This window comes from Ascaphus truei, chromosome 3 (genome assembly GCF_040206685.1).
Source record: "Ascaphus truei isolate aAscTru1 chromosome 3, aAscTru1.hap1, whole genome shotgun sequence".
NCBI lineage: Eukaryota > Metazoa > Chordata > Amphibia > Anura > Ascaphidae > Ascaphus > Ascaphus truei.
Window position 1 is genome coordinate 426418866 of NC_134485.1, and position 23126 is coordinate 426441991.

Sequence of the window (23126 nt, forward strand, 5' to 3'; positions counted from 1 at the left end):
AGAATTGTAAATGTGTGTAATGTGTAAGATGTGTGTAAGATGTGTGTGTGTGTGCACAGGGGTGACAGTGTGTGTGTGACAGTGAGTGTGTGTACAGTGTTAAGTGACACTGAGTGTGAGGGGGTGACTGTGTGTACAGGGTTGTGTGTGAGTGTGGGGGGTTGTGTGTGAGTGTGGGGGGTGAGTGACACTGAGTGTGTGTGTGGGGGGTGAGTGACACTGAGTGTGTGTGGGGTGACAGTGGGTGTGTGACAGTGGGTGTGTGTACAGTGTTCAGTGACACTGAGTGTGAGGGGGTGACTGTGTGTACAGGGTTGTGTGTGGGGGGTTGTGTGTGAGTGTGGGGGGTGAGTGACACTGAGTGAGTGTGAGTGTGAGGGGGTGACTGTGTGTACAGGGTTGTGTGTGAGTGTGGGGGGCGAGTGAGTGTGGGGGGTGTGAGTGTGGGGGGTTGTGTGTGAGTGTGGGGGGTGAGAGTGTGGGGGGTTGTGTGTGAGTGTGGGGGGTGTGAGTGTGGGGGGTTGTGTGTGAGTGTGGGGGGTTGTGTGTGAGTGTGGGGGGTGAGAGTGTGGGGGGTTGTGTGTGAGTGTGGGGGGTGAGAGTGTGACATGTCAACTTACCAAGGAGTCGTCAGAGGTTCTGGCCGTGTGGTGTGACTGCAAGTGTGTGAGAGTGAAGGAGGTGATGTCACAGTGGGGCGTACCTCTTGGACCAATGAGATTCACCGGGCGTACCTCTTGGGCAATGACAGTCACGGACCAATGAGATTCACCGCAGATAGCACTAACCTCACTAACCATTCGATTTTATATATTAAGATACAGTGGTAGACAAATCACCAAAAAATCTACTCGCCGAACAAAAAAATCTACTCGCCACCTAGTACCACACGTGTGCTGCTTGGGCCAATAGGAGCTCACCACGATGTTAAATCCACTCGCCCGGGGCGAGCAAATGTATAGGTTTGTCGAACACTGTATATATATATGCGGGACGGTGGTATACATAGGGGTCCGGTGCTGGTTGAGAGACCTCCCCCGGTCATCCCTTCTCCTTCGCTAGGCCACTTCCCTCACTAGGGGTTCAAGTTGATTACCACAAGCTTCGCTCATACGTATCACTGCTTTGACTCCTCAATATCCGGATATATTTGCAAAAGTAATATACTATATACTGTTGGATTGCATACTCTGCAGCGCTGGTCATTTTGGGGGGACCGTTTACCCCAGTTTCATCTTCAGGGATAACCGTCCATACCCGATGCCTGCATGCTAGGGATAACCGTCCATACCCGATGTCCGCACGCCAGAGATAACCGTCCATACCCGATGCCTCCACGCCAGGGATAACCGTCCATACCCGATGCCTGTATGCCAGAGATAACCGTCCATACCCGATGCCTGCACGCCAGGGATAACCGTCCATACCCAATGTCTGCACCCCAGGGATAACCGTCCATACCCGATGTCTGCACCCCAGGGATAACCATCCATACCCGATGCCTGCACGCCAGGGATAACCATCCATACCCGATGCCTGCACGCCAGGGATAACCGTCCATACCCGATGTCTGCACCCCAGGGATAACCATCCATACCCGATGCCTGCATGCCAGGGATAACCATCCATACCCGATGCCTGCACGCCAGGGATAACCGTCCATACCCGATGTCTGCAAGCCAGGGATAACCGTCCATACCCGATGTCTGCACGCCAAAGATAACCGTCCATACCCGATGCCTGCACGCCAGGGATAACCGTCCATACCGGATGCCTGCACGCCAGGGATAACCGTCCATACCCGATGTCTGCACCCCAGGGATAACCGTCCATACCGGATGCCTGCACGCCAGGGATAACCGTCCATACGCGATGTCTGCACGCCAGGGATAACCGTCCATACCCGATGTCTGCACCCCAGGGATAACCATCCATACCCGATGCCTGCACACCAGGGATAACCGTCCATACCCGATGCCTGCATGCCAGGGATAACCGTCCATACCCGATGTCTGCATGCCAGGGATAACAGTCCATACCCGATATCTGCACGCCAGGGATAACCGTCCATACCCGATGTCTGCATGCCAGGGATAACAGTCCACACCCGATGTCTGCACGCCAGGGATAACCGTCCATACCCGATGTCTGCATGCCAGGGATAACATCCATACCCGATGTCTGCATGCCAGGGATAACCGTCCATACCCGATGTCTGCATGCCAGGGATAACAGTCCATACCCGATATCTGCACGCCAGGGATAACCGTCCATACCCGATGTCTGCATGCCAGGGATAACAGTCCATACTCGATTTCTGCACGCCAGGGATAACCGTCCATACCCGATGTCTGCACGCCAAAGATAACCGTCCATACCCGATGCCTGCATGCCAGGGATAACCGTCCATACCCGATGCCTGCATGCCAGGGATAACCATCCATATCCGATGCCTGCATGCCAGGGATAACCGTCCATACGCGATGTCTGCACGCCAGGGATAACCGTCCATACCCGATCTCTGCACCCCAGGGATAACCGTCCATACCCGATGCCTGCATGCCAAGGATAACCGTCCATACCCGATGCCTGCATGCCAGGGATAACCGTCCATACCCGATGCCTGCACGCCAGGGATAACCGTCCATACCCGATGTCTGCATGCCAGGGGTAACATCAATACCCGATGTCTGCATGCCAGGGATAACCGTCCATACCCGATGTCTGCAACCCAGGGATAACCATCCATACCCGATGTCTGCATGCCAGGGATAACCGTCCATATCCGATGTCTGCATGCCAGGGATAACCGTCCATATCCGATGCCTGCACGCCAGGGATAACCGTCCATACCCGATGCCTGCACGCCAGGGATAACTGTCCATACCCGATGTCTGCATGCCAGGGGTAACATCAATACCCGATGTCTGCATGCCAGGGATAACCGTCCATACCCGATGTCTGCAACCCAGGGATAACCATCCATACCCGATGTCTGCATGCCAGGGATAACATCCATACCCGATGTCTGCATGCCAGGGATAACCGTCCATATCCGATGCCTGCACGCCAGGGATAACCGTCCATACCCGATGTCTGCACGCCAGGGATAACCATCCATACCCGATGTCTGCACGCCAGGGATAACCATCCATACCCGATGTCTGCATGCCAGGGATAACATTCCTTACCTATGTCTGCACGCCAGAGATAACCATCTATACCCGATGTCTGCACCCCAGGGATAACCCTCCATACCCGATGCCTGCACGCCAGGGATAACCGTCCATACCCGATGTCTGCACGCCAGGGATAACAGTCCATACCCAATGCCTGCACGCCAGGGATAACCATCCATACCCGATGTCTGCACGCCAGGGATAACCGTCCATACCCGATGTCTGCACGCCAGGGATAACCGTCCATACCAGATGTCCGCACGCCAGGGATAACCGTTCATACCCGATGTCTGCACGCCAGGGATAACCGCCCATACCCGATGTCTGCACGCCAGGGATAACCGCCCATACCCGATATCTGCAACCCAGGGATAACCATCCATACCCGATGCCTGCACCCCAGGGATAACCGTCCATACCCGATGCCTGTACACCAGAGATAACCGTCCATACCCGATGTCTGCACCCCAGGGATAACCGTCCATACGCGATGTCTTCACCCCAGGGATAACCATCCATACCCGATGTCTGCACGCCAGGGATAACCGTCCATACCCGATGTCTGCACGCCAGGGATAACCGTCCTTACCCGATGTCTGCACGCCAGGGATAACCGTCCATACCCGATGTCTGCACGCCAGAGATAACCGTCCACACCCCATGTCTGCACGCCAGAGATAACCGTCCATACCCGATGTCTGCACGCCAAAGATAACCGTCCATACCCGATGCCTGCATGCCAGGGATAACCATCCATATCCGATGCCTGCATGCCAGGGATAACCGTCCATACGCGATGTCTGCACGCCAGGGATAACCGTCCATACCCGATGTCTGCACCCCAGGGATAACCATCCATACCCGATGCCTGCATGCCAGGGATAACCGTCCATACCCGATGCCTGCATGCCAGGGATAACCGTCCATACCCGATGCCTGCATGCCAGGGATAACCGTCCATACCCGATGCCTGCATGCCAGGGGTAACATCCATACCCGATGTCTGCATGCCAGGGGTAACATCCATACCCGATGTCTGCATGCCAGGGATAACCGTCCTTACCCGATGTCTGCACGCCAGGGATAACCGTCCATATCCGATGCCTGCACGCCAGGGATAACCGTCCATACCCGATGTCTGCACGCCAGGGATAACCGTCCATACCCGATGTCTGCACGCCAGGGATAACCATCCATACCCGATGTCTGCACGCCAGGGATAACCATCCATACCCGATGTCTGCATGCCAGGGATAACATTCCTTACCTATGTCTGCACGCCAGAGATAACCATCTATACCCGATGTCTGCACCCCAGGGATAACCCTCCATACCCGATGCCTGCACGCCAGGGATAACCGTCCATACCCGATGTCTGCACGCCAGGGATAACAGTCCATACCCAATGCCTGCACGCCAGGGATAACCATCCATACCCGATGTCTGCACGCCAGGGATAACCGTTCATACCCGATGTCTGCACGCCAGGGATAACCGCCCATACCCGATGTCTGCACGCCAGGGATAACCGCCCATACCCGATATCTGCAACCCAGGGATAACCATCCATACCCGATGCCTGCACCCCAGGGATAACCGTCCATACCCGATGCCTGTACACCAGAGATAACCGTCCATACCCTATGTCTGCACCCCAGGGATAACCGTCCATACCCGATGTCTTCACCCCAGGGATAACCATCCATACCCGATGTCTGCACGCCAGGGATAACCGTCCATACCCGATGTCTGCACGCCAGGGATAACCGTCCTTACCCGATGTCTGCACGCCAGGGATAACCGTCCATACCCGATGTCTGCACGCCAGAGATAACCGTCCACACCCCATGTCTGCACGCCAGAGATAACCGTCCATACCCGATGTCTGCACGCCAAAGATAACCGTCCATACCCGATGCCTGCATGCCAGGGATAACCATCCATATCCGATGCCTGCATGCCAGGGATAACCGTCCATACGCGATGTCTGCACGCCAGGGATAACCGTCCATACCCGATGTCTGCACCCCAGGGATAACCATCCATACCCGATGCCTGCATGCCAGGGATAACCGTCCATACCCGATGCCTGCATGCCAGGGATAACCATCCATACCCGATGCCTGCATGCCAGGGATAACCGTCCATACCCGATGCCTGCACGCCAGGGATAACCGTCCATACCCGATGTCTGCATGCCAGGGGTAACATCCATACCCGATGTCTGCATGCCAGGGATAACCGTCCATACCCGATGTCTGCACGCCAGGGATAACCGTCCTTACCCGATGTCTGCACGCCAGGGATAACCGTCCATACCCGATGTCTGCACGCCAGAGATAACCGTCCACACCCCATGTCTGCACGCCAGAGATAACCGTCCATACCCGATGTCTGCACGCCAAAGATAACCGTCCATACCCGATGTCTGCATGCCAGGGATAACCATCCATATCCGATGCCTGCATGCCAGGGATAACCGTCCATACGCGATGTCTGCACGCCAGGGATAACCGTCCATAACCGATGTCTGCACCCCAGGGATAACCATCCATACCCGATGCCTGCATGCCAGGGATAACCGTCCATACCCGATGCCTGCATGCCAGGGATAACCGTCCATACCCGATGCCTGCACGCCAGGGATAACCGTCCATACCCGATGTCTGCATGCCAGGGGTAACATCCATACCCGATGTCTGCATGCCAGGGATAACCGTCCATACCCGATGTCTGCATGCCAGGGATAACATCCATACCCGATGTCTGCATGCCAGGGATAACCGTCCATACCCGATGTCTGCACCCCAGGCATAACCATCCATACCCGATGCCTGCACGCCAGGGATAACCGTCCATACCCGATGTCTGCACGCCAGGGATAACCGTCCATACCCGATGTCTGCACCCCAGGCATAACCATCCATACCCGATGCCTGCACGCCAGGGATAACCGTCCATACCCGATGTCTGCACGCCAGGGATAACCGTCCATACCCGATGTGTGCACGCCAGGGATAACCATCCATACCCGATGTCTGCACGCCAGGGATAACCATCCATACCCGATGTCTGCATGCCAGGGATAACCTTCCTTACCTATGTCTGCACGCCAGAGATAACCATCCATACCCGATGTCTGCACCCCAGGGATAACCCTCCATACCCGATGCCTGCACGCCAGGGATAACCGTCCATACCCGATGTCTGCACGCCAGGGATAACAGTCCATACCCGATGTCTGCACCCCAGGGATAACCCTCCATACCCGATGTCTGCACGCCAGGAATAACCGTCCATACCCGATGTCTGCATGCCAGGGATAACCGTCCATACCCGATGTATGCACTCCAGGGAAAACCGTCCATACTCGATGTCTGCACGCCAGGGAAAACCGTCCATACTCGATGTCTGCACGCCAGGGATAACCATCCATAACAGATGTCTGCACGCCAGGGAAAACCGTCCACACCCGATGTCTGCACGCCAGAGATAACCGTTCATACATAATGTCCGTTTACAACGTGTATATTTTTGTGGAGCGGGTCCTCTTTAAATAGGGTGACCAGATGCCCGGTTAGCCGGGACAGTTTTCGGGTGCTGTCCCGGTTTTTGGATCCCCTTGGCGAGCGCCCACTAGCAAGCTCCGATCACACATGCGCATGAGCACCCGGCACACGCCAGTTCGTGCACGAGCAGTCGACAAGTGCCGATTGCGCCTTCGTGCAGTCAGCAAGCGCTCTCCGCCTTGGCGCAGTCAGTTGGCACTCGCCGCTCACACGTGCTTGACAAATAGCAACTGAAGCGCCTGCACACTGGGGGTTACACACCCAAACAAGAGGGCTGACGGAGAGCCTCAGTAGTGTCACTGCCTTTGAAGTGGGTGGCGCTGGTTTAATTCCTGGAGTCAGCTCCTTGTAACCGTGGGCAAGTCACGTTCTCTCCCTGTGCCTCAAGCACCAACATTAGAGCTCATTGGTGGGCAGGGAGTACTCGTGCCTGCAAAGTCCCATGTACAGCACTGCGTACATGGTCAGCGCTATATAGAAAAACAAATAAATATTATTAATGTGCTGAAAGCCTCAGTGGTCTCCCAGAACCAGTACAAACGGATCAGGAACAACGTGGCAATGAGTTACAGGCCCCTCTGTCAGAGAAAGGGTTAAATCCGAGCCTCCTGTGTCCCCCCCCTCCATCCCCCTCCCTGTTACCTAAAGTGTTGGCGATCCCGGTCTTGACGCTGGAGGTGCTGATGTGGGTGATCCGGTTCTCATGTTCGGGTCGGACCAGCACCGCAATTTTAATGTTCCACAAGGACTGCATGGCGACCTTTGCATAAACGAGATACAGGGCTCGCCATCACTGCACGCTACACACGGCACGCTACACACGGCACACGCCAGCACGCTACACACGGCACACGCCAGCATGCTACACACAGTACGCACGCTACACAGGGCACACGCCAGCACGCTACACAGGGCACACGCCAGCACGCTACACACAGTACGCACGCTACACAGGGCACACGCCAGCACGCTACACACGCCAGCACGCTACACACAGCACACGCCAGCACGCTACACACAGTACGCACGCTACACAGGGCACATGCCAGCACGCTACACACGGCACACACACCAGCACGCTACACACAGTACACACATCAGCATGCTACACACAGCACACACACCAGCACGCTACACAAGGCAAGCGCCAGCACGCTACACACAGTACACATGCCAGCACGCTACACACAGCACACGCCAGCATGCTACACACAGTACACATGCCAGCACGCTACACACAGCACACGCTACATAAACTCACCCTACAGCCCATCTTATTAAACCCACCCTATAGCCCATCTTATTAAACCCAGCCTACACCCCATCTCATTAAACCCACCCTACAGCCCATCTTATTAAACCCACCCTACAGCCCATCTTATTAAACTCACCCTACATCCCATCTCATTAAACCCACCCTACAGCCCATCTTATTAAACCCACCCTACAGCCCATCTCATTAAACCCACCCTACAGCCCATCTTATTAAACCCACCCTACAGACCAGCCCACACTACAGCCCAGCTTATTAAACCCACCCTACAGCCCAGCTTATTAAACCCAACCCTGCAACCCATCTTATTAAACCCACCCTACAGCCCATCTCATTAAACCCACCCTACATCCCATCTCATTAAACCCACCCTACAGCCCATTTTATTAAACCCACCCTACAGCCCATCTTATTAAACCCACCCTACAGCCCATCTCATTAAACCCACCCTACAGCCCATCTCATTAAACCCACCCTACAGCCCATCTTATTAAACCCACCCTACAGCCCATCTCATTAAACCCACCCTACAGCCCATCTCATTAAACCCACCCTACATCCCATCTCATTAAACCCACCCTATAGCCCATCTTATTAAACCCACCCTACAGACCAGCCCACCCTACAGCCCAGCTTATTAAACCCAACCCTGCAACCCATCTCATTAAACCCACCCTACAGCCCATCTTATTAAACTCACCCTACATCCAATCTCATTAAACTCACCCTACAGCCCATCTTATTAAACCCACCCTACAGCCCAGCCCACCCTACAGCCCAGCTTATTAAACCCACCCTACAGCCCATCTTATTAAACCCACCCTACAGCCCAGCCCACCCTACAGCCCAGCTTATTAAACCCACCCTACAGCCCAGCTTACAGTATTTGCAATGAGACATAACAAATACCTTAATAGGCCCAATGTGACCCTATTTAACACATCGCTGTTATTAGAAGGACGGCACCTTTACACCCTATCTGACCTGTGACCTGTTCATGCCTATAACACGCTCCCTTCTCCCTTACTACCTGACGCCATGTAAGTCCCACGTCCCGGGTCACGGCACCTACCGGCCGATACTCCACCTCGGTGCAGTCCTTCAGCGCCCCCCGCAGGAAATCCACCCACTCCTTGTCCGCCACCGAGTTCTCCTGCGTCCCAAACACGTAGATGTCGTGGGGGATGGTGACCGTCATCTCGTCCAGCGTCTTGCCCAGACCCTTGGAGCTGAACCAGGTCGTGGTGTTCCTCTGCGGTGGCACGCTACCTGTGGGAGGTGACACCACAGGAGACGGGTGAGGCACGCTCCTCAAAAGGCACGGCCGCCGCCGCAAAAAAAAAGAGAGGAGTATTTGCGGGCCTCCGAAAATGGCGACCGAAGAGTATTTGCGGGCCTCCGAAAATGGCGACCGAAGAGTATTTGCGGGCCTCCGAAAATGGCGGCCACTGTGACTTTTACAAGAAATGCATCTCTGCCCCGATCACTGCAGCGCTGGAATCCTTGCAGCAATATTACCTCGTATAGTCTACTATATTCTATAGAGCAGGGGCGGCCAACTCCAGTCCTGAAGGGCCACCAACAGTCAAGGTATTAGGGTTATCCCTGCTTCAGCACAGGTGGCTCAATCAAGCCATCCGTGCTGAAGCAGGAATATCCTTAATGCTTGGCCTGTTGGCAGCCCCTGAGGCATGGAGCTGGCCGCCCCTAGACCATTTGGTAGACACCTGCGGTTCTCCTCCAGTAGACTTTATACCAAGACGTTACACAAAGTACCTGTCTTCTCAGAACCATCACCTATTCTGCACACGCGCTACACTACGGAGTGAGGGGAGGAAAGACATGCTCGTGTCCCTGGCAGTCTATGGTTTCGGAGCCATTAATCCCACTTATTTTAAATATGACCACACTTTGCATATTTTAAACAATGGCTTTTAACTCAAATCATCTGCAGATTTCCTATTTCAGCTCCATATAATACCTCCTTCACGCTCCCCCCACTCCCTCACGCCCGCCCCCCCCCCCCAGCCCCCAAAACAGCGTGTGCCCCGGGACCTAGAGATGTGTTTTCGCAAGTTAGAATCTTAGGTCAAAAATTGCAGTTCAGAAGTTTTAGTCCGTGCATCGTCCTGGAGAAGGGCTGTGCAGGGTTTAATGAACATGAGAGTTCTTAATTGGTAAAAATTCGAGTGTACAGATGACTCACAAATAATTGAACGTACAAAAAAAACTATATACTGTATATAAAATAAATAAAATAAATATATATATATATTATTTATATATATACACACACACACTAAAACGTATTTAGTTAGATTAATATATAAGCTACTAAACCAGTTTTAAATTCTGATCGAATCAGTACAAAATGTTAAACATTCTTTCATTTTACCGTAATATATATATATATAGCCAGTCAGATGACACTTCCAAACACTTCTGGCATCTACACCTGCACCTTCCTAATCTAGCGGCTGCAGCAAATGACCGCCTCTGTGACATAGACGCCGCGGTGACCCCGGCGGACAGCTCGGCCTCACCCATATTCCAGGTGCCGATGAAGACGGAAATCATGTCCGGCTCGTCCTGGTTCGAGTGCTTGTTCTTCATCAGCTGCAGCAGCTGGCAGAAAGCCTCTCGTTTCTGTGCAGGGAGGAGAAGAGTAGCAGGGATGTAACCCCCCCGGGACATGCAGCCGTCCTGCCCAGGGCTCCTGCCAAGGCCAGTAAGGCTCCGGGCAAGCACCAGCTTCCCACCCACACCTTGCTTTCCATCTCCTAGTTCACTACACTCCGCGTTCTCATTGTGTGACTGTAATGGTATTTCGGGGGTGGTGAGAACCGCTGCTTCTTTTTCATTTACCCACTTCCACATTTATTTTAGGAAGTCTCCCTAATTTCTGCTTTCTAAGCACAAATGTGCAACGGGTCGTTTCTACAATAGAGATTCCCCCCAGAGTTTACCGAATGTAAGAATAGTGGGATATCAGCCACGGGGACCACTAATTTGTTGGGCATTTCTGAAGACAAGAGAGACGTGGAAAGCCCCGACCGGTCTGACATCTCATGGAGTCAGGAGACCAACACTACGGATGATGACATGTTCCAGGGAGGACCAACCGAACACAACCAAGGTATTCCCAGCGCCCTATAAAACAGGACCTCGAAGCCGGCAAGAGCGAGATGAAAAGAAGCGCAGTTTTACCGATTCCTTATTTCATGTGGGGAATAAAGGGATTATAATAGGCAGAACGGGACAGATTCGTGGGCCGACATTACTCTGCAGGGCACCAGCTTCCAAACCGCATAGGGTCTCCTGGATCAGGAGGTCAGAGATGATATTAAATGCCGTGGCGGATTTAACATTTTGCCGCTCGGTACGCCTCCTTCTGCAGCGCCGCCATGTGACGTCGCGTTGTCATGGCAGCGTGTCACCACATGACGCCGCAGTGTGTCATTTGACGCCGCGATGCTACAGGAGGAGGAGGGCGGCGTGCAGGTGAAGGTAAGAGGCCTGTACAGAGGCCCAACGCTCTCCCCGGCAGTAAGTGGGGACGAGAGCGGAGGCCTCTGTATACGAAAAAGAAAATGAAAATTTGCCGCCCCAAAATGTTGCCGCCCTAATGGGATGGGAATGGGAAATTCGCCACTGTATGGTTACAACGTGTCGAGATTGGGTGACAACGTGTCGAGATGTGTGTCAGCGTGTCGAGATGTGTGTCAGCGTGTCGAGATGTGTGTCAGCGTGTCGAGATGAGGGTCAGCGTGTCGAGATGAGGGTCAGCGTGTCGAGATGAGGGTCAGCGTGTCGAGATGAGGGTCAGCGTGTCGAGATGAGGGTCAGCGTGTCGAGATGAGGGTCAGCGTGTCGAGATGAGGGTCAGCGTGTCGAGATGAGGGTCAGCGTGTCGAGATGCGTGTCAGCGTGTCGAGATGCGTGTCAGCGTGTCGAGATGTGTGTCAGCGTGTCGAGATGCGTATCAGCGTGTCGAGATGCGTATCAGCGTGTCGAGATGCGTGTCAGCGTGTCGAGATGCGTGTCAGCGTGTCGAGATGCGTGTCAGCGTGTCGTGATGCGTGTCAGCGTGTCGTGATGCGTGTCGAGATGCGTGTCAGCGTGTCGAGATGCGTGTCAGCGTGTCGAGATGCGTGTCAGCGTGTCGAGATGCGTGTCAGCGTGTCGAGATGAGGGTCAGCGTGTCGAGATGTGTATCAGTGTGTCGAGATGTGTGTCGAGATGCGTGTCAGCTTGTCGAGATGCGTGTCAGTGTGTCGAGATGTGTGTCGAGATGCGTGTCAGTGTGTCGAGATGTGTGTCGAGATGCGTGTCAGCGTGTCGAGATGCGTGTCAGCGTGTCGAGATGCGTGTCAGCGTGTCGAAATGAGGGTCAGCGTGTCGAGATGAGGGTCAGCGTGTCGAGATGAGGGTCAGCGTGTCGAGATGCGTGTCAGCGTGTCGAGATGCGTGTCAGCGTGTCGAGATGCGTGTCAGCGTGTCGAGATGCGTGTCAGCGTGTCGTGATGCGTGTCAGCGTGTCGTGATGCGTGTCAGCGTGTCGAGATGCGTGTCAGCGTGTCGAGATGAGGGTCAGCGTGTCGAGATGAGGGTCAGCGTGTCGAGATGCGTGTCAGCGTGTCGAGATGCGTGTCAGCGTGTCGAGATGCGTGTCAGCGTGTCGAGATGCGTGTCAGCGTGTCGAGATGCGTGTCAGCGTGTCGAGATGCGTGTCAGCATGTCGAGATGAGGGTCAGCGTGTCGAGATGCGTGTCAGCGTGTCGAGATGCGTGTCAGCGTGTCGAGATGCGTGTCAGTGTGTCGAGATGCGTGTCAGCGTGTCGAGATGCGTATCAGTGTGTCGAGATGTGTCGAGATGCGTGTCAGCGTGTTGAGATGCGTGTCAGTGTGTCGAGATGTGTGTCAAGATGCGTGTCAGCGTGTCGAGATGCATGTCAGCGTGTTGAGATGTGTCGAGATGCATGGCAGCGTGTCGAGATGCGTGCTGAGATGCGTGCCAGCATGTCGAGATGCGTGCCAGCGTGTCGAGATGCGTGTCAGCGTGTCGAGATGCGTGCCAGCGTGTCGAGATGCGTGTCAGCGTGCCGAGATGCGTGCCAGCGTGTCGAGATGCGTGCCAGCGTGTCGAGATGCGTGCCAGCGTGTCGAGATGCGTGTCAGCGTGCCGAGATGCGTGTCAGCGTGTCGAGATGTGTGTCGAGATGCGTGTCAGTGTGTCGAGATGCGTGTCAGTGTGTCGAGATGCGTGTCAGCGTGTCGAGATGCATGTCAGCGTGTCGAGATGTGTGTCGAGATGCGTGTCAGCGTGTCGAGATGCGTGTCAGCGTGTCGAGATGCGTGCTGAGATGCGTGCCAGCGTGTTGTAGTAAGTTACTACAGTGGGTTGAAGTGTATCAGATGTTACATTGGGGCTCAGCAGCAATAAATGGGGGAGCCTCACCATTAACCCCTTCAGTGTAAGAGGGGTCGCTAGCAGATTCCTTCAGCGCCTGTACTTACACAATATTCACCCTGTCCGAGGGCAGGAGACAAACCGCTTCACATGCAGCACTAACGATGCAGCTTATACTTACGCCAACCCCCGGCGTAAAACACACGGGCACAGCATGTGGAGGGAGCAGTGCCCGTGTTTACCATGACAATACCGGCAGATCATACACAGGACACGGGAGCAGCACGCAATCTCACCCTGGCACTGACGAAGATGAAGTCCTTGCGCTGGGTCTTGTCCTTCTCCTTCTCAAACACGATGCCCAATTTGTAGGGCACCCGCTGGGACTTGATCAGCTGTCGGACTGAGGGGGGGAGACGAGGATGCACAGGGTGAGGTTCTCAGGTGAATGACCGGGGACGATGCACTGAGCGAGGGCCGGGGATACCGTAACACGGTGCTGCCAACATGTCTATTAACCCCTCCACAGCCCAGTGCCGACTCAATGCTTTGCTGGCCCCATGCGGCAGCGAAAGGGTTAATTGATGTGTTTCAGGTACACGGTCACACGTATTTACACCCCTCCGTTAATGAACATGGTGCTCAGTTGTAACTCAAAAGTAGTGGTACTCCGTAACCCTCAGAACCGGGCTCCCTCGGGGTAATCAGAGGCTCACAGGTGAGGCTTTTCCACGCACCACAGGTGAGGCTTTTCCATGCACCACAGGTGAGGCTTTTATATGCACCACAGGTGAGGCTTTTCCATGCACCACAGGTGAGGCTTTTCCATGCACCACAGGTGAGGCTTTTCCATGCACCACAGGTGAGACTTTCCCATGCACCACAGGTGAGACTTTTCCATGCACCACAGGTGAGGCTTTTCCATGCACCACAGGTGAGGCTTTTATATGCACCACAGGTGAGGCTTTTCCATGCACCACAGGTGAGGCTTTTCCATGCACCACAGGTGAGGCTTTTCCATGCACCACAGGTGAGGCTTTCCCATGCACCACAGGTGAGACTTTTCCATGCACCACAGGTGAGACTTTCCCATGCACCACAGGTGAGACTTTTCCATGCACCACAGGTGAGACTTTTCCATGCACCACAGGTGAGACTTTCCCATGCACCACAGGTGAGGCTTTTCCATGCACCACAGGTGAGATGAGGCCTTACAAACTTTAACAACATGAGTTTCCACAGCAGCTGTAACGCATCAGAAACGTACGGCAACTGACCAAGGAAACACCACGAAAGCAGCAACGCGATTTTCACCCCTTTCTTTCTTATTTGTACATGTAAAGCGTGTGACAATGTCGAATTTTACATTCTTACCTAAGCTGGCAATCGTTTGGTGCCTCTGTTATAAATCTGTCAAAATCCTGATAGTGTGCCTAACATAATGGCCGCCTTTTAGTTTCAATCAATCCTTCAGTCAGTGAAACTCAGCAGCTACAATGTATCATACTATTAAGGTAACATTGACTAACATCCCTCCCTGTCGTTGGCGCGAGGTGAGGAGCGCGCTCTAGCGCTCTGACCCAGAAGACTTTCTTACTTCCGGTGTCTGTTAATTGAGCGCGCTCCTCACCTCGTGCTGCCCTGCTCTGCCTGTGTAACAAGTGCCGATTCCTCTGTCCGGCTTCTGTTTAACGCCAGGGGCCCGCCGCATACCATCTCCCCCTGCCTGTCTCTATATTACAGGTAGGGCTGGATGAGGTGGAGGGAGAGAGCTGATGATGAGGAGGAGGAGGAGGAGGGATGATGATGAGGAGGGATGGGGAAGGATGATGATGAGGAGGGATGGGGAGAGATGAGGAGGGATGGGGAAGGATGATGAGGAGGGATGGGGAAGGATGATGAGGAGGGATGGGGAGAGATGAGGAGGGATGATGAGAGAGAGGAGAAGGAAGAGGGAGAGAAAAAAATAGCAGTATGTATTAATATTAATGGGGCCCTGTAACGGGATTTATCCCTGCTCAGAAAACTTGCCTCTAATCCAGCAGTGTGCTGGTTAATTGACCAGCACCTGGCTGATTGGAGGTTTGTTAGAGAAAAGGCTCCTCCTAAGACAGGAAGGGAAGACTCCTGAGCACACATGTGAGCTGAACAAAGAGACAGACAGAGGAGAGGTTCCTGAGTCTCACAGATGAGACTGGCAGAGGGAACACAGACGTCTTGAGCCTGCCAAAAGAGACTGCACGCTGCCAGCAAGACACAGGGGAAAGTACTTCTAAACCTGGATCCTGACATTGCCTTATCGCACCAAGGTGTGGACACCAGGAGAACAAAGAAGCCTTCCCCTACAAGAGACAGATAAGACTTTTCTTATAAGACTGTTATCTATGTCTATATATATATATATATATATATATATATATATATACATATATATATATATATATATATATATGTCCCTATGATTTGGGCCGGTGAATCGTAACCACGCAGTTAAAGAGAGAGCTGGACTACAAGTGTACAGTATATATACTCCAAAGTGGAGCGGATTTTGTTTGCTGATTTACATGTTTTGCTGTGTTTAAAGTGACAGGCGCAATGAAGCCTTATTTTAATTTCACCTTAAAACAGTCTCCATTGCGTACCTCTGAACACGTCTCTTACATATGGTGTTAGAAGTGGGATTGAGAGGTGGCCCTTGAAGTTAAAAGGGGCCCCGGAGATTGCCTGTGAAATTTTTTTTTGTGCTTTTTGCCTACAAACAGCCTGAGCAGCATAAACAAAGATTCATCTGCAGCAGAGATCAGAATTAAAGGCATACACATCCAGGCAGGAAATCTATCCTGCACTGAACAAAGCCACAAAACCACGAATGGACTCTTTTCCCCGATTCCAAGAGGAGAGAGAAAGACTGTGCTGAAGCAGGTAAACCTTACTTGCCTATCACAATGTGTAATATGGTTGTTGAAATAGGGGCTTTGACTTCCAGCCGTAGTCAGGGTTCAAGAAGTGAGTTAGCGCTCCAATAATAGGAGCTAGGCTTTGTTTATTATTTTCTTTAAAAATAAAATGTTTTGCTGAAGCAGGGGAATTTTCAGCAAGCAAGTGCTGTGTGTAAAATTGTCCCGCCGGGTAAAAAGGGATTGCTGAACTGTGTAAAGGGTAACCCAAAGCCAATTGCTGAGTGTTAAGTCGCCAGAAGTGGAAAAAAAGTGAAAAAAAGAGAATATTTTTTTCTGCAAGTAAAGTCTGTATGTATCTTGGGAGTACAACATGCACCCAAAGTGTGAAGAGTGAATACCATATTACCCAAAGATGAGACTGAAAATTACTGAACTCAAGCAGAAAACCAAATTCTGTTGCTGAAGCGGAGGGATTGCACATAGCAAGTAAATGGTGTAAAGCAAATGCCTTTGCTGAAGCAAGGAAACGGGCAGCTAGCAAGCATTGTATTTAAAGAAACAGAGCCCCAATAGGTCAAGGTGAAGAATACACCTGTGGAAAAAAAAAAAACATGGGAATTTAAAATGGCCGCCCAGCTGAAGTCAAATACAGACCCTGCAAAAATAGGGAAGAAAATTTGTTCCTGGTGTAAGGAACCCCACCACAAGGAGCAGTGTCCCTTCAGGCCTTATTCAGACGATGAGAGTGAATGCATGCACAGTACTGCTAATATTGTAAAACTTACCCAAGGGAAGAAAAAGTCTACAGAGAGGCCTGTGAGAGCTACGACCTCTACAAGCAAAATATGCCCACCTGTAGGACTACCTCCATTTGGGGTTCTAGCAAATAGAGTGGCAACAGCTGCAATAGCGCCTCCTGAGGTCAGGAAGAAAACTACACCTGATAGCCCCAAAATGGAGGACAAGATGCAGCGTTCCTGTAATGAACCCTACCCCATGGAAGAGGTGCCCTTCCAGTCCGATAAGGAAGAAGACATCTCTTACGGGGAACCCGAACCGAGTCACACCCACAAAACACCCCAAGAATGGTGGGGGTGCCTGAACTCAGTACGAACCGAAAAGACCGCTCTTTATGATGACGAATATGATCGCAGGAGAAAGAGCGGGAGCAGCAGATCACCAAATATTTCTGTCAGCTAACACAACTGCAAGAAAAGCCTGGCGCATACAATGAAGCTGCGGAAGTATCAAATAAAGAAGGAGACCCCAGTATTCCTGATGGGACGGAGTCATCCAAAACAAAAAGGAGGAAAAAGAAACGCGGTTCTTCACTTACCGTGGAAGGAAGGAAGGATCTGCAGATCCCGCGGAGGAAAAGGGGGTCCGAAATGCCCTGCAGCCTAGAGAAAATGGAGAAGTTATCCCGCGGATGACCGAATATCCAGAGGGCCCAAGGCAGAAGTCGTGTACCCCAAAGAAGTGTCTGTCCGGTGCTAATAGTGAGAAACCCTCAACCAACCATCCCAGGGAAGCGGAGCCGGAACCGCTGAGTGACGATCCCTTGACCAGCCCTGGGATGCCCTGAAGGTTGCCAGGCGTGACTGTGATCTGCTCCGGGAACAATTGAAGCTGAAGAAAGATGATTACGCAGAGCGACTGAAAAATAACGTGAAGCTACAGAAAGATGTGCTCACAATTTACTCCTTGGCCAGGACAGAATTGGACGATCTCAAGACTGAGCTAGATGCTGCAAACACAAATAATGCCACCATGGTGGAAAAGCAGAGCCAATCTGATAAAATGATGGCTAAGCTGAAGCGGAAGTATGAGGAGGCACTGAAGGAGACTACAGTCTTTCAGCAAGAGGTTCACACTCTTCGCGTAGAGCTGAATGCCTCACAACAGGAGGTCAACAGTGTCCGGACAGAGGTGGACGTATCTCAGAAGGAGGTTTATACACTCCGCAGAGCACTGGATGCCTCACATCATGAGATCAACAGCTGCCGCACAGAACTGGAAGTCTCCAGAAAGGAACTTCACAGTCTCACTGAGGAGCTGGACATTGCAAAGAAAACTATCCTCCATCTTAACTTAGATCTCAAAGTCTCTCAGAAGGAGCTTCAGACCCTAAACCTGGAGATGGAAGTCTCACGCCAATAGACAGCCCGCCTCCAAGCAGATGTGCAAAAATGGAAGGTGGACTGCAAGGAGGCCCTGAATAGTACAAAGACTGAAAAAGGAGAACATTTAAGATTAAAAAAAGAAAATTCGGAGTTGACAGACCACGTCAATGGAAAGAATGAAAAGCTGCACGAGCTTGAAAAATTAAAGAAACGGTTGGAAGATGAAAAGTTTGAAGCAGAGCACCGACTGCAGGACCAACTGCAAGGTCTGCGTACACACCTCCAGAATGTCGAGGAGAAGCAGCAAACTCTGCAGGAAGAAAATCTGCAGGCTGCTAAGGCAATACAAGTGCTGCAGGAACGTCTGATTACCCAGAATGTCCTCGCAAAGCACCAGGATAAACTGAAGGCTACCCTGACCATCACCAAAGCATCGCTAGAGGCTAAGCTTAGAGGCCAGGTGACTCGGTACAAGAGGGAGCGCATAATGGTCCAGAAACTGAGACGAGTATCTGCGGCCCAAGCGAAGAAGCTCACAGTGCTCCACAAAATAATGAATGATAAGTGGAAGCAAGCTCGGAGAAAGCACAGGGAAGAAATAAAGACCCTGAAAGGAGAATGGCAGGATACAGCACTAGCCAAACCTGCAGCTGGCCAACAGGCAACAAACAGAGGTAGGAGTGCAGAATCAAAGCCAGAAGAATCCTTAGCTGAGGAAGCTGAAAAGATAGGACGTTCTCTGGAAATGGAGCTGAAATCGCAACTCAATCCCAAAGAAGCTGAACTGGTGACTACATTGAATGGGAAAAGTGCAGGAAGACAGCTTCAAGAACTGAGGGCTCAGGTGGCTGTTCTTGGGCGCTCTTGTGATACAATGAAGTGGACATTTGGTGCTAAAGTGGAGCACATGGGAAAGATGGCGAGAGAAAGCGATTTGCATAAACGCTCTGCGACTGTCGCCATAAAGTCTGCCTACAAAAAGAGGAGCGCCCGACACAGGGGAAATCTCATGACCACGTGGTCAGTAGAAAGACTGTACTTGGAAAAAGTTCTCCTTGAGCGACTGAGGACTGCTGATCTCAAGCACCTTCTGGAGGAGACACTACTAAACTGGAGGAAGGGCTCCAATCCCAGCAGGACTGAGGGTTCTCCTCCTCCATCCACTCTCATTCAAGTCACTGAGATATCTCGAATGAGAGTGGAAGGATGGGCTTTGGCCGTGGCAAGCCTGAGCTTCCCACAAACAGGGGAGGTATGTAACAGGGGATTTATCCTTGTTCAGAAAACTTGCCTCTAATCCAGCAGTGTGCTGGTTAATTGACCAGCACCTGGCTGATTGGAGGCTTTTTAGAGAAAAGGCTCCTCCTGAGACAGGAAGGGAAGACTCCTGAGCACACATGTAAGCTGAACAAGGAGACAGACAGAGGAGAGGTTCCTGAGTCTCACAGATGAGACTGGCAGAGGGAACACAGACGTCTTGAGCCTGCCAAAAAAGACTGCATGCTGCCAGCAAGACACAGGGGAAAGTACTTCTAAACCTGGATCCTGACATTGCCTTATCGCACCAAGGTGTGCTCACCAGGAGAACAAAGAAGCCTTCCCCTACAAGAGACAGATAAGACTTTTCTTATAAGACGGTTATCTATGTCTTTATATATATATATATATAATATATATAAATGTCCCTATGATTTGGGCCGGTGAATCGTAACAACGCAGTTAAAGAGAGAGAGTTAAAGAGAGAGTTGGACTACAAGTGTACAGTATATATACTCCAAAGTGGAGTGGATTTTGTTTGCTGATTTACATGTTTTGCTGTGTTTAAAGCTACAGGCGCAATAAAGCCTTATTTTAATTTCACCTTAAAACAGTCTCCATTGCGTACCTCTGAACACGTCTTTTACAGGCCCTGAAATGTATTTTGCCAGGGGTCCACATATGTCTAGCTGCGCCACAGAGCAACACTGCTTTTTCTCCCTCACAATATTACAGAACCAATACTTTCTTATCTTGGTTACAAACCTAGTTTCACTTCTATCTTAAACAAAACAGCTGTGTCCCCTTTCTTTCTAGAGAACGTACATAATGTATATATGGTATTCCTAAAATGAACTGTATCGAGATCCTCCACCGTATTTAAAATGTGTGGCATTTCTTACAAACAGGAAAAGTGCCACTGCTTTGTGAAATATATTATCCCCACTGCCCAGGTACTACCTAAGGCCTCGGGCATGGTCAGCGCTTATGCGCTGACCCGTGCTGCTGCTCGGCACTGAGCCCCTGCAGCCGCAATGAGAGCGGCTTTAGCAGGGGCTCGTGCACGCGTCAGCACGCTTGGGGTAGCGTGTGTCTGACGGAGTTTTGAAATTTCCCCGCTTGCCGGAGCGCAGGGCCGGTCACGTGAGCGGTTCGCCCAATGAGGGCGAACCGGCTCTGTGACGTCACTGGCCTGCCCCCGCCCCCTGACGGCGCGCTGTGTAAGGCCAGGGAAAGCACCGCTTTCCCTGAGCCTCAGCGCGCCTCCGCACTGCTAGAACAACTATGTCCCAGGCCTAACATTGCTCGCTAGCTATAATAATTATTTTCTCCACCAATCCACGCGCCAGAGGACCACGTCTTCTACAGTCCATGCGATGACAATGAGCCACTTGGCTGCCACGCATCACGTTGCACACGGTAGGCTGGCCTTGTTCCTTACTTTTGTCGTGGGCGAACGTGTTCCAGTCTTCTTGGGCTTCCTTCACCTTCTTCATCACCACCAGCTTCCCTCCTTCCACGTCCACGCTCAGCGTGTACTTCTGCGACTTCACGATCTTCGTCAGGTCGGCCATGTCCAACTTCACCTGGGAGAGAGAGAGAGCGTGGTGTGAGGTACACGGGCTGCTGGAGGGGCCCCGGTGAGGTGGGGGGACGGGGGGACGGGGACAGGCAAGGGTGGACCATTTGTGACCACTAATGTGAACCCTTCTGCCAACAGCTAGCAATGCATTACAGAGCAATATAATGCCACGCTCGGTAAGGTACACCCGGCCCGGCAACGGACCCTGTGCGCGGCAAAGGTACTGCGTGCCGAAAACGTACACCCCCCCACGGACGGCAACGTACGCCCACGGACGGCAGTTGCTTAGTTTGCTTGAGCTCTAACACTACCTGTGAGTGGGGAAACGGGCACTACAGGGGGCGGCCTCACCTCGAAGGTCTGCACAGGGATACTCTTGGTCTTTCTGGAGGATTGTGGGATGGGGGCAGATTGGGCTGAGCTGCTCATGTCCTGCAGAGCTTTCAGCGCCTGGGGGGGGGGAAAGAGAGGGATGATAAAGGGGGAAAGAAAGAGAAGGAATGGAACAGAGAGCGAAAGAGAGAAGGAATGGAAGAGAGTGAAAGAGAGAAGGAATGGAACAGCGAGCGAAAGAGAGAAGTAATTGGAGAGAGAAAGAGAAGGAATGAAGCAGAGAGCGAAAGAGAGAAGGAATGGAACAGAGAGCGAAAGAGAGAAGGAATGGAACAGAGAACGAAAGAGAGAAGGAATGGAACAGAGAGAGAAAGAGAGAAGGAATTGGAGAGAGAAAGAGAGAAGTAATTGGAGAGAGAAAGAGAAGGAATGAAGCAAGAGTGAAAGAGAGAAGGAATGGAACAGAGAGAAAGAGAGAAGGAATGGAACAGAGAGAAAGAGAGAAGGAATGGAACAGAGAGAAAGAGAGAAGGAATGGAACAGAGAGAAAGAGAGAAGGAATGGAACAGAGAGAGAAAGAGAGAAGGAATGGAACAGAGAGTGAAAGAGAGAAGGAATGGAACAGCGAGTGAGAGAGAGAAGGAATGGAACAGAGAGCGAAAGAGAGATGGAATGGAACAGAGATTGAAAGAGAGAAGGAATGGAACAGAGAGAGAAAGAGAGAAGTAATTGGAGAAAGAAAAGGAATGAATCAGAGACTGAAAGAGAGAAGGAATGGAACAGAGAGAAAGAGAGAAGGAATGGAACAGAGTGAAAGAGAGAAGGAATGGAACAGAGAGTGAAAGAGAGAAGGAATGGAACAGAGAGCGAAAGAGAGAAGGAATGGAACAGAGAGCGAAAGAGAGAAGGAATGGAACAGAGAGTGAAAGAGAGAAGGAATGGAACAGAGAGAGCGAAAGAGAGACGGAATGGAACAGAGAGTGAGAGAGAAGGAATGAAGCAGAGAGTGAAAGAGAGAAGGAATGGAACAGAGAGAAAGAGAGAAGGAACGGAACAGAGTGAAAGAGAGAAGGAATGGAACAGAGAGAAAGAGAGAAGGAATAGAACAGAGAGAAAGAGAGAAGGAATGGAACAGAGAGAAAGAGAGAAGGAATGGAACAGAGAGCGAAAGAGAGACGGAATGGAACAGAGAGTGAGAGAGAAGGAATGAAGCAGAGAGTGAAAGAGAGAAGGAATGGAACAGAGAGAAAGAGAGAAGGAACGGAACAGAGTGAAAGAGAGAAGGAATGGAACAGAGAGAAAGAGAGAAGGAATAGAACAGAGAGAAAGAGAGAAGGAATGGAACAGAGAGAAAGAGAGAAGGAATGGAACAGAGAGAGAAAGAGAGAAGGAATGGAACAGAGAGTGAAAGAGAGAAGGAAGGGAACAGAGAGTGAAAGAGAGAAGGAAGGGAACAGAGAGAGAAAGAGAGAAGTAATTGGAGAAAGAGAAGGAATGAAG

At 51.7% G+C, this 23126-nt stretch overlaps 1 protein-coding gene across 1 annotated transcript in view; it reads right to left on the reverse strand.

The window, feature by feature from the left end:
- INPPL1 (inositol polyphosphate phosphatase like 1) overlaps positions 1 to 23126 on the reverse strand; it is a 163130-nt gene that overhangs the window by 66269 nt on the left and 73735 nt on the right. Inside the window, exons 8-13 of the mRNA XM_075592799.1 lie at positions 21645 to 21743; positions 21153 to 21297; positions 13728 to 13834; positions 10565 to 10667; positions 9094 to 9290; positions 7391 to 7508 (exon numbers count right to left, since the gene is read on the reverse strand). Coding sequence (XP_075448914.1) covers positions 7391 to 7508; positions 9094 to 9290; positions 10565 to 10667; positions 13728 to 13834; positions 21153 to 21297; positions 21645 to 21743 — 769 coding nt within the window. The remainder of the gene's footprint in view (positions 1 to 7390; positions 7509 to 9093; positions 9291 to 10564; positions 10668 to 13727; positions 13835 to 21152; positions 21298 to 21644; positions 21744 to 23126) is intronic.